Raw genomic sequence first — 12,539 nt, 5'->3', positions numbered from 1 at the left:
AAGTATGCTTTTCTTTAATATTTATCAGAGATTTGCATTTTGCTTTTAGAAATGCTTTGGAAATAGAGATTACTAACATTTTCCTTAAAAGAGTAGAATATTTGAGTTTCTAAAGCTTGGTTTCAATTTACTTATGGCTTACTGCACAGAAAATAAGGAGGAAAGCCTTCTGGAAAGGCGCAGGCAGCTATCTCGTGATATCAGTAGATTGAAAGAAACGGATGAAGCTCTCTTGGCCAGATTTCCCAATCTTCGGTTTGCCTATAGGTAAGAGTTAAATCTTGAATTTGAACATAGTAGTAAGTAGGATATATTTTTGTATAAGAGTTACTATAAACTGCTTTTCCTTAATTGGTTTTTCTTTTTTTCCTTAAATCTTTATTGAATGTTTCAGATTTGTAGACAGGGGAAATTCTTGTGAAATTTAAAGCTACTAATGCCACTAATCTCAAGACCAAAATGAGGAGAATTAGTCCAAAAAGTTTATTTATTTTATCATTAATGTTAAGTAGCTATGTTAACATTTTACAACTTGTTTTATTAATGCTATATGGCTTTTTTCTTGGAATACTTAATATATGTATTACAAAGATTAGAACATCAAAGTTATTTTTGTTACCTTGAAAACATTATGTATGCTGAAAGATCTTTTGATTTTAAAACAATAGTCTATTAAGGGTACAATAACATACTTTATACATACTTTAAAAAACCAGGGTACATTAATTTATAAAAACTTTATTACTAAAAAGGCTGTCAGCTGACAATGCAGGTTTGCCACAGAACTTCAATTTGTAAAAAACAAAATGACAACAGAAAACATCAATATTTGTGAAACACAATAAAAGGTGTGTCTGTAGCTGGACAGTCATGAGACATTTGAAAATTTTTAATTTTGTTAAAACTACTGATTATTGTGCTTTCAAGTTAATGTATCATCAGAAAGAGCTCTTGACTAGTAAAATACAACTTTTTCTATTTTCTTGTCTAAGATTAATTTTTGTTCACTTTTCTGTTTTAGGGATCCAGAGAAGAACTGGAATAGAAATTGTGTGAAAGGACTTGTAGCTTCACTGATCAGTGTCAAAGATACTTCTGCAACCACTGCTTTAGAATTAGTGGCTGGGGACCGACTGTACAATGTTGTAGTAGACACAGAGGTAAACTGATTTTAATTAAAGGAAACATAATTGCTGTTAAACCTATAATAGCTGCTAGCTTGAAAAATCATGTGCTCTTAGAAGAATTGGGTACTTTCTTGACGTTTTAAACTTCTTCTAAGGCTAAATGTTGGGCTTCCCTGATGGCTCGCTCAGCTGGTAAAGAATCTGCCTGCAGTGTGGGAGACCTGGGTTTGATCCCTGGGTTGGGAAGATCCTCTGGAGAAGGGAACGGCTACCCACTCCAGTATTCTGGCCTGGAGAATTCCATGGACTATACAGTCCATGGAGTTGCAAAGAGTTGGACCTGACTGAGCGACTTTCACTTAAGGCTAAATGTTTATCTTTACAGGGTAAAACGATAGAGTTAATAACTTTTTTGTTATGCTATTGATTATATTATATTTTATTAACATTATTCCAGAGGGAGTTGTATGCTAACTCCAGAGTCCAGAATGCACATATCCATCTTAGAATTTTGATTGTTCAGGATAGTGGGCACTGAGCATATTTGTAAATTCCTAAACTTGTACTGTTTCCATTTAAATGTTTTTTGTTATTAATATTTTTTTCATTTCTAATGCACGATGTTTTAGGTTACTGGAAAAAAGCTATTAGAAAAGGGGGAGTTGAAGCGTCGATACACTATAATTCCACTCAATAAAATTTCATCCAGATGTATTGCTCCAGAAACTCTGAGGATTGCTCAGAATCTTGTAAGTCTTTTTTTATATGCTTTGTCTGCATCTTATTGGTTTTTTTTTTTTAATTATAGAACATTAACTTTGTCCTCTGAAGTAAATTGGGATTTCAGTCATATATCAAACCACAAAATTTTATCATGTTACCGTGCTTTAAAAAGTTAAGATACCAAAGAGAATAAAATCAGCTTTTGTGAAATTAGATGGAAAGAGAATAGAAATGTTGGAGGACTGAAATTCCCTTTGATATTTTAAAGTTGTACTATTAGAATGTCTTCTTTAAAAGATTTTTATTGAAATATAGTTGGTTTAAATGTGTTTTAGGTATACTGATAAATGATTCAATTATACATACATGTGTATATCCATTAGTTTTTGGATTTTTTTCCCATATAGGTTATTACAGAATATTGAGTAGAGTTCCTTGTGCTAGACAGTAGGTCCTTGTTAGTTATCTATTTTATATTTGTGTATTGTGAAGTCACTTTAGTCATGTCTGACTCTTTGTGACCCTGTGGACTGTAGCCTGCTAGGCTTCTCTGTCTCTGGAATTCTCCAGGCAAGAATACTGGAGTGGGTTGCCATGGCCTCCTCCAGGATCTTCCTGACCCAGGGATGAAACCTTCATCTCTTATGCCTTCTGAGTTGGCAGGTTGATTCTTTACCACTAACGCCACCTGGGGAGTAGAGTTCCCTGTGCTATACAGTAGGTCCTTGTTAGTTATCTGTTTTATTTATAGTAGTGTGTAAATGTTAACCCCAATCTCCTAATTTATTACTTCCCCTACACTTCCCCTTTGGTAGCCATAAGTGTGATTTTTGAAATCTGTGAGATTTTGAAATCTGTTTTATAAATAAGTTCATTTGTATCAACTGAATTCTCTTAGCATTTGCTTATCTGTAAAGCTTTTGATTTCTCTGTTGAATCTGAATGAGATCCTTCTGTGTAGAGTAATCTCTTGGTTGTAGGTTTTTCTCTTTCATCACCAGGGCTTCCCTTGTGGCTCAGCTGGTAAAGAATCACCTGCAATGCTGGATTCCATCCCTGGGTTGGGAAGATCCCCTGGAGAAGGGAACAGCTACTCACTGCAGTTTTCTGGCCTGGAGAATTCCATGGGCTATAAAGAGTTGGACATGACTGAGCGACTCACTTTCACATGAAATATTAAACTTGATTTCTGATTAATTAGAATTATAGTGCTTATAGAGGAATATAGGAATTCTGCAGGTTTTTTTCATGCCAGGCACACTTAAACCAGCTATAGTGATAGCCATTATGGAATAGCATCTGTCAGTCTTGCAGAGATGCTTCTCTACTAGAGTTTTTCTAGATTGCCCACCAACCTATGAACATACAAAGCAAGTAGCCAGGATATGCAGTCAGCTGCTGAGCTAGATCAGGTTTCTAGTGACTATATGAGTGCAAGGAAATATATTTAAAAGGCTACTGTGGTTGCATAATATTGATAAGAACATGAAACCAGTTTTAACTTTCAGTAGTGTTTTCAGTATTTGAGCAGGTATTCTAAGTTCATGAGTTGAAAAAACAATTCTGTGAAACCTGAAACTGCATGTATAATTAAGATAATAAATGGATAGTCAGTAAATTTCTGAAATTGAGAAGCCTTCAATGAAAATTGTTTATCAGGAGAAGAAAGATGAGTATAGAGTAAATAGGTGGTAATTTTGGTTAGTACTTCTTTTACTTTGAAAAATCACCTTAGAGTCTAGAAGGAAGTTATTTTTGTCTTAGGTCAAGTTCCAGTGTTAGAAGTAAGTTGGGGTTTTAAGTAACAACAGAAGTACTTTTACCCAGATCCATTAGCCATACACACTGAATGGTAGCTGCTGTGTTAGAGGACATTGCTGAACATATGTTGCAGAGAGCTGCCTTCATTATGATTTCTGCTACTACTACCCTCCATAAAGTATATTAGGTTGTTTTAAAAACAACTGAGGTTTTTTTTTAAGGCTGAGGTAGACATTATAAACAAAGGGTGAGAAAAGACAGTTGGATCAAAATAAAGGATTGAGAGGTTTTTTCAATTACTTTTTTATTCTCAATTACTATTTTCATTTCTGTAACTGGAAGGTAGTTGCTCTAGCATGTTTTATTTGAATGGGAAAGTATTCACTTTGGGACAGCCAAGTTGATAGTTGAAGTAAAACATGTAATTGTGTAACTGTGTTGATCTAGAAATTGTACTTTAAGAAAGTGTGTTCACAGATAATCCACTTTGAATTTAGAAACTTGATAGTGGCTTCTACTTGATTGAAACTCATGACTGGTATTTTCACTAAATGTTTTACTTAGATTTTTCAGTGTTTAAACTTGAATTGTTTTTTTCTAAAAGTGAGTTTTCTATAGCATTTTAGAAAATTCAGAAGGGGTTATAGTGCTGGGTGTGTATATTAAGTTAGTATTTTATACTAACAGTTGTGGGCATTATTAGTATTTTATAAAATAGTATTTGAAAGGAAAGGAGTAATATGTATTCCGTGACATATGTTTTCCCACAGGTTGGCCCTAATAATGTTCATGTGGCTCTTTCCCTGGTTGAATACAAACCAGAACTTCAGAAAGCAATGGAATTTGTCTTTGGAATGACATTTGTTTGTGACAATATGGATAATGCAAAAAAAGTAGCTTTTGATAAAAGGATAATGACTAGAACTGTAACTCTAGGAGGCGATGTGTTTGATCCTCATGGGACGTTGAGTGGAGGTAGGATTTATATCATTTTGTCCTCATAATCCTTGGTTCTAAATAGGATGGGGTCTTTTTTAAATAGGAAATATTGGGGTTGGAATAATTTAATTCAGTGTTTTATTCCTAATCAAAGGATTGAGTTTTCATTTGTGACAGTTACTTATTGTTAATTGAGAAATTATACACTGTCATCATCCAGATGGAACTCATAGTGTAGTAATCAGTACTATAGCTTTTCTTGCTCGTCTTAAGTCTATTCTTGTTTTCTCATTTTTGCCTTATTAAGATATTCTAGTCACTGGGAAACAAAAGTATTTTTATTCAGTGCAGTTATAGCTTGGCCACCCAGTTTTCCTTTAGGAAACATGTTAACTTCTAATATGTGTATATGCTACTGCTCCTGTCAAAAGTAAAGCAAAACTTTAAATCTGCCCTTGAGCTGGTGCCTGAAGAAAGGAATTCTTAAGCAGTGACTGTATTTCCTGTCCTAACATTTGTGACACCGTTTCCATATCCATGTCAAGTGACCATGTAATAAATAACAAATACTGAATAGTACTTAACTGTGTACTAGGCAGTGTTGTAAGCCTGGACTGTCCAATACAGTAGCTACTAGCCACATGTGACTTTCCATTTAAATAAGGTAATTAAAGTTAAATAAAATAACTTACTTAATTGCACTAGGCATATTTCAAGGGTTCAGTAACCACAGTGGTTAGTGGGTAATTGGATACTGCATATATGGAACATTTCTATCATTCTATAAAGCCCTATCCTAAGGACTTTAATTAGTTCGTTTAATCTTTATGGCAGCCTTGAGGTAGACGTTACTGTCTTTTCCATTATATGTTTGCCTAGACTAAAGTAGAGCGGTTAAGATAAGCTGCTAAGTGGTAGAGCCAGGGGTCAGAGTTTAAACTCAGGTAGTCTGATTTCACAGTTTGTGCTTTTAACCAGACCAAGAGACTTGGATGCCTCTTGAGTTATGAAGTATCTTGATTTCTTTCTAGTCCAAGGAAACAGTAGCCACTATAATGAGTTTCATGATCAAGTTCCCCAGTGTACACAATGACTAGTATCTACAGTTGAAAGATAGAGACCAAACATTTTAAAATACCTAGATTAGAAGGAACATTTTAGATTTCACTGAATTATATGTTCTTGAAATTACTCCTTAAGTGATGGCAGGTATGTAACCCCATGTCATATAAGCGAAGTGTTCATGATAGCATTGTTGATTGACCTTCACTTTCTTCCATCAAACCTAGAGTTTTCTTGACAGCTTAACACCTCAGCCTGTTACTGCCAGACAGTTATAGTGCATGTAAGATGAAACCAGTTTACTATGCTGTCAAGTTTAGACCATGCTACGATATGTTAATAAACAGCCCCCAAATCTCAGTGGCTTACAGATTTATTCTATAATTATGCTACATCATGTTACTTGTCTCTGCTCCATGTTATTCTCATTATGGGACTTAGGCTGACTGAAAAATCTTTTTTTTTGAACATACTTTACTCATGGGAAAGGGAAACCAAATTATGTGCTGCCTCTGAAAGCTTGCTTTCAGAAGAGGCAGATTTCCCCCTTCATCGGCTAGAGCAAAGCACATGGCTAAGCCTGATCTTGGTAGAGCAGAAAATGGTCCTGAGAGGGATCCACCCAGCGAGCAGAGGTGATGATTATTTTGAGTAAATAATCCACCACATATACAGTATTTGTTATCACATATGTATGCCCTACGATTCAAATGATAAAATGGATTCTGTAGCTTCATAAGCCACTAAAGATTGGCTGTTGAATTATTTCAAGTGTAAATCTCTTAGGAAACTTTATTGTTTACTAAATACATGGCAACTTCGTGTCCAAGGCCTGTTTCAATTTGTCTCTGTCAGGTGCTCGATCCCAGGCAACTTCCATTTTAATGAAGTTTCAAGAACTCAAAGCTGTTCAAGATGAGCTCAGAACCAAGGAGAATGAGCTACAGGCTCTAGAAGAGGAATTAGCCAGTCTTAAAAACACTGCTGAAAAGTAAGACTTTGGTTGTATTAAGCTGTTACTAAAATTTTTTTTGGTCAAAGATCTGCATCTACATGGTAGAAGATTAAAAAAGCTAATATTTAAAGAAATACTTACAACTTAAAAAAAATAACCTTGGTATTGAATAAGTTGTGAATTGATAAGTTATCAGTTATTTTTTTTTAACATAAGTGATGTTTTAAGAAATTATGGAAAGAACTAAAAGGAAGAAAGAAAAATCAGCCAAATATTCCTATTTTTCTACTGAGATATATATATATATATACTCTGTTAACATTCTGTGGGGATTAGTGGGAAAACACACAGATGCTCTGAAGGTTGATACCAGAGGACTCTAGAGTCCTTGATCTGAAGTTACATAATGTGCTATAGCATTGATTGGGCGTCTGCACTAAGTTTTGCAGCCTATGGCTGTCCTGTACATGTTGAAGATAGCTAGGTTGCCTGTGGAAAGTTAAACAAGTTCATGTCAAAAGTCAGGGCTAAAATTAGTGTTTACTTCCAGTGTTTTTTTCTTTGTGGGTGTGGATATAGGTATGTATGTGTACTGTTCAACATTACTTCTGTTTTTGTATGATACATATTTATATATGATGAAATATGTGTATGCCATTTTTTTTTTCCATAATTGGGTTCATGCTATTCAATGTAACCGTTTTTGTCACTTAACATTATTTACTATTGCGTTCCTCATGTGCCAAGTACTCTTCAAAGAACTGGGAATATAGCAGTGAATCAAATAGATAAATCTCTTCCTTCATCTTATTTTCATATGTGGAGTTGGGGCAACAGACAATATTAAAAGTTAAATTGATAAAAGTTATGTTAGATAATGCTAAGTTCTAAGAATAAAAATGTAAAATAGGAAAGAAGCGTTGTAAGTTTATATGGGGTGGGCAGGGAAAGCCTTACTGAGAAGATGACTTTTGAATAAACACCTGAATGATGTTGAGTGAACTCACCATGTGGTTATCCAGAAGAGTCCTTACTTGCTTTAAAAACTTCAGGAGTATAAATGCCACAAACTTAACAAAGTCCAGTATTTGAGAGTCTAATGGTAATTTTTTCTAACCTCTCTGAAGATGGTGAGTGGGAAATGAGATAAAATTAAATTAAACATTTTATTTAGAATTCACAATACTGAATAAAGGTAAGAGAAAATAAAAGATAAAAACTTAAATTTTTTTTGAGGGGTAGACTTTTGGCATTTATCTCCTGAAATTATCAAAGCTTAGAATAGTACTAAGACTTTATTGGGACACAGTATATATATGGAAAAGATTGTTTACACTGTCAAAGTGGCCATTCCAAGATGTAAATTGTATCAAAATGCCCACTTTCAAACATTATATACATGTAAAGCCTACCTTTTACCTTCATTGACTTATGACATTAATCATAAAATGAAAGAACTTTCTGTGAGAAAGAGACAAAAAGATGTTTCTGAAATGTGGAAGCTCTGTTAAGGGAATGAATTACAAACTCAACTGTAGTCACATTTGGCTTGGAACTGTTAAGTTTGTTGAGCAGTACTAGGTCATTTATTCTGCAGAGTTGTTTTGTAGAGTAATTGTGGCCCTGAGGTCCAGGAAGAAAAATAGACTTTGAAAAATGAAAGTGGAAGGGTCACCTAAAGCCATTCTTTCATAGACCATATCAGGAAAATAGCTTGTCTTTTTTTTTAATTTCTTTACATTTTTAAATGAGTTGAAAAATGAGTTAAAATTATGGCTTTTTAATTGCTGTCAAGCAGTCTCAGACAAGAATACTTAAGGGAGTATTTATAAGTTGCTTGTTTTTTGCTCTCAAACCTCATGAATTTCTAGTTACAAGCAACCTTTGAATTTACTATAATTTAAAATTTCACTGCAGCTGAATTAGCAAAATACCTTCCAAAGCCGTAATTTGAAGCTGTCAGAACTGGGGGACAGTTACAGGATCTGCAAAAAAAAGTGCTGGGTGAATGTTTAAGTTTAGTACTATGTCATTTTAAACCACCAGTCTCCTTACAAAATGGAGGGAATGTTGTTATTTTTTTAAACATTTGAAACTGGGGATTGAGCTAACCAAATTTTTGAAATTTTATATAATTGTTATATATTCTATTTTTGTGATGGGGGCTGTTATGGAGTTTTTCTTTTAGATAAGGATCAGTGAGAAGGATTATTTTTAAGGTAACTTATTTATTCTCAAGATTATTAGTATTTGCTAAAATTAATATTTTTGTGGATAGTTACTGTTGGTCTTGGTCATTTAGAGTATTTACCTTCAGTAACCAAGTCAAACTTGAGTTTAATTGATGCTTCAGAAGTTTGGAAGTCATCAAAATGAGTCTTGTAACCAGTGGCATCTTACATTATGTTGTATGGGTTTGTTTTAGGTAAGAGCTTGTTTAAATGCATGTCTTAAACATCAGAAAAATTGTCATTTATTATAAACTCCTCTTCCTTAAGGTATCGCCACCTAAAACAGCAGTGGGAGATGAAAGCTGAGGAGGTAGATTTATTACAAACCAAGCTTCAGCAAAGCTCGTATCACAAGCAACAGGAAGAATTAGATGCTCTTAAAAAAATCATTGGTAAGATAAAAACATTTTATGCTAATCTGTTTCAACTGATAACCATACTTGTGGTATTTGAAGCTCTCATGCTTATTATATATTTGAATTAGTTATTTTAATTATATGTAATAATTTTCTGTTAATTTGCGCTCTTTTGTTGGGTTGCTCATAGCTTGTTTTTATTGTTCTCATGTACCACATTACAAATACGTTTTTTGTTATATGCTTGTCTTTTGGTTTTGTTTGTGTTTATAGTATTTTTGTTATATGTGTAATTGAATTTATAACTATCTCTGTCCCTAATTTTAAGAACCTATCTTAACATCTTTAATCAGAATTTAATTGTATATGGTAGTTTTAAATTTCTCTTATTCCTTAGGACTATTCACAGACCTATTTTCCCCCACTAATATTTTTATTCTTTTTTTTTTTCTCTTTTATAAAATTAAAAATGTGGTCATTTCATTCACCTTCCCCACCCCCTGCCTCTAGCAACCACCAATCTTTTCTTTGTATCTGTGACCTAAGATATTTAAGATTTTACGTATAAGTGGATCATATGGTATTTTTCTTTCTTTGACTTATTTCACTTCATGTAATGCCCTCAAGGTCCACCCATGTTATTGCAAATGGCAGGATTTCCTTCTTTTTTTATGGTTGAATAGTATGCCGTGGTATGCTTATGCCACAGTTTCTTTATGTATTCATCCATTAGTGGACTCAGGTTGTTTCCATGTCTTGGGTGCTGTAAATAATGAAGCAGTGAACACCACCTGTCTTTATGATAGCCTGTATAACAGTTGAGGTGATCGCTCTTTGTGGTTTTGATTTGAATTTCCCTTATGATTAATGTTGATTATCTTTTCATTTACCTCTTGGCCATTTGTACATCTTCTGTGGAAAATGTGTATTCAGGTCCTCTATTTTTTGATTTGATTGTTTTTCTTTCCTGTTGAATCATATGAGTTCTTAATATGGTTTAGATGTAACCCCTTTTCAGGTAGATGATTTATAGATGTTTTCTCCTGTTCAGTAGGTTGCCTTTTAGCTTTGTTGATGATTTGTTTTGCTGGGCAGAAGCTTTTTGGTTTGATATAGTCCCCCTTGTTCATTTTTGCTTTTGTTACCTTTGCTTTTGGTGTCAAATTGAAAAAATCATCAAAACCTATGTTATGGAGCTAACCACCTGTTTTCTTCTAGGAGTTTCATGATTTCAGGTTTTTCCTTCAAGCCTTTAATCCATTTTGACTTAATTTTTGTATGTGGTGTTAGAAAGTGGTCCGGTTTCATTCTTTTATAAGTGACTGTCCAGATTCCTTGCAGCATTTACTGAAGAGACTGTCTTTTCCCCATAGTATATTCTTGACTCCTTTGTCATAAATTAATTGACCATGTATGCATGGGCTTTGTTTTGGGGTTCTTTTATTCAGTAGTTTCATTGATCCTTGTGTCTCTTTTTATACCACTACTCTACTGCTTTAATTACTGTAGCTTTGTAGTGAATGAAGTCGCTCAGTCGTGTCCGACTCTTCGCGACCCCTTGGACTGTAACCTACCAGGATCCTCAGTCCGTGGGATTTTCCAGGCAAGGGTACTGGCGTGGGTTGTCATTTCCTTCTGCAGGGGATCTTCCCAACCCAGGGATCGAACCCGGGTCTCCCGCATTGTAGGCAGACGCTTTACCGTCTGAGCCACCAGTTTGATATCAGGGAGTATGATGCTTCCAGTTTTGTTGTTCTTTTTCAAGATTGCTTTGGCTGCTCAGGATCTTTTGTGGTTCCATACAAATTTTCAGATTGTTCATTCTATTCCTATGAAATATGCCATTGAAATTTTGATAGGATCTGACTTGAATCTGTAGCTTGCATTGGGTAATATGGACATTTTAACAATATCCTTCAAATCTGAACAGAGAATATTTTTCCATTTATTTCTGTCTTCAGTTTCTTTCATCAGTGTTTAATAGTTTTCAGTGTACATATCTTTCACCTCCTTGGTTAAATTTATTCTTAGGTATTTTCTTTTTGATACAATCGTGAATGGGATCGTTTTCTGTATAGAAGCAACAGATTTTTGTAATTGATTTTGTATTCTGCAGCTTTGTTGACTTTGCTTATTATTTCTAACAGTTTTTTGACGGCATCTTTTCAATTTTCTGTTTATAATAGGGTTTTCTGTTTATGTCATCTACAAATAGTGACAGTTTTACTTCTTTCTTTCTAATTTGGATGACCTTCTTTTCCTTGCCCTGTTGCTGTAGCACTTCCAACACTGTGTTGAATAAAAGTGGTGTGGGCATGCTTATCTTTTTCTTGGTCTTAGAGGAAATGTTTTCAGCTTTTTACCATTGAGTATGCTGTTAGCTGTGAGCTTGTCATGTATATAGCCTTGTTTATTCTCTCTATACTCCCTTTACTGTGTTTTTATCATAAATGTTGGATTTTCTCAAGTGCTTTTTCTGCTATTGATATGACCATGACTTTTATCCTGAATTTGTTAATGTAGTGTATCATATTCACTAATTGGCAGATGTTTAAACCATCATTGTATCCCTGCAGTAAATCCCACCTAGTCATGGTGTATGATTCTTTCACTGTGTTGTTGAATTCGGTTTGCTGATGTTTTGTTGAAGATTTTTGCTTTTATGTTCATCAGGAATGATAGTTTGCTTTTGGTATCCTTGTCTGGTTTCAATATCAGGATGATGATAGTTTCACAAAATGAGTTTGGAAAATTTCCTTTTTGTCTGCTTTTTGGGAGAATTTGAAAAGGAAAGATTGGTTTTAATTCTTTAGATGTTTGATTTAATTCACCTGGACTTTTGTTTGTTGGGAGGTTTTTGATTCCTTATTAAATTTCCATATTACTAATCTGTCTTTTCAGATTTTCTATGTCATCATGATTTAATCTTGATAGGTTGTCTTTGTCTAGGGATTTATTTCTTATGGGTTGTCTGATTTGTTGGTGTGAAATTTTTCATAGTTACCTTTTATGATTCCTTATATTTCTGTGGTATTAGTTGTATCTTTTATTTCTGACTTTGAGTCTTTTTCCCTTAGGTCTAGCTGAAAGGTTGTCACTTTTAAAGAACCAGCTTTTAATTTCATGGATTTTTGTTCTATTTCTTTTTAGTCTCAATTTCATTTATTTCCACACTGATCTTTATTGTTTTCTTCCTTCTACTAACTTTGGGTTTTGTTTTTTCTTCTTTTTGATGCAGTTCTAAATGGGACAGATTTTTGGTGTAAAGTTGTTTGAGATCTTTCTTGTTTCTTTAGGTGGGCATTTGTTGCTGTGAACTTCACTCCTAGAACTGATTTTGCTACATCTAATGTACATTTGGTTTGTTGTATTTCTGTTTATCTTT

General features: G+C 34.1%; 1 protein-coding gene across 2 annotated transcripts in view; it reads left to right on the top strand.

Annotated features, from left to right (window-relative positions):
* The window catches only part of SMC2 (structural maintenance of chromosomes 2), a 48,349-nt gene that overhangs the window by 17,370 nt on the left and 18,440 nt on the right, over positions 1–12,539 (top strand). For both annotated transcript variants that reach the window (XM_061163516.1, XM_061163517.1), the window contains 6 exons: positions 150–267; positions 1,022–1,160; positions 1,757–1,876; positions 4,382–4,586; positions 6,468–6,603; positions 9,066–9,190. In XM_061163516.1, coding sequence (XP_061019499.1) covers positions 150–267; positions 1,022–1,160; positions 1,757–1,876; positions 4,382–4,586; positions 6,468–6,603; positions 9,066–9,190 — 843 coding nt within the window. The remainder of the gene's footprint in view (positions 1–149; positions 268–1,021; positions 1,161–1,756; positions 1,877–4,381; positions 4,587–6,467; positions 6,604–9,065; positions 9,191–12,539) is intronic.

The sequence above is a fragment of the Dama dama genome, chromosome 16 (assembly GCF_033118175.1).
Source record: "Dama dama isolate Ldn47 chromosome 16, ASM3311817v1, whole genome shotgun sequence".
NCBI lineage: Eukaryota > Metazoa > Chordata > Mammalia > Artiodactyla > Cervidae > Dama > Dama dama.
The sequence above is the reverse complement of the archived record's forward strand: the minus strand, read 5'-3'. Positions and strand labels throughout refer to the sequence as shown.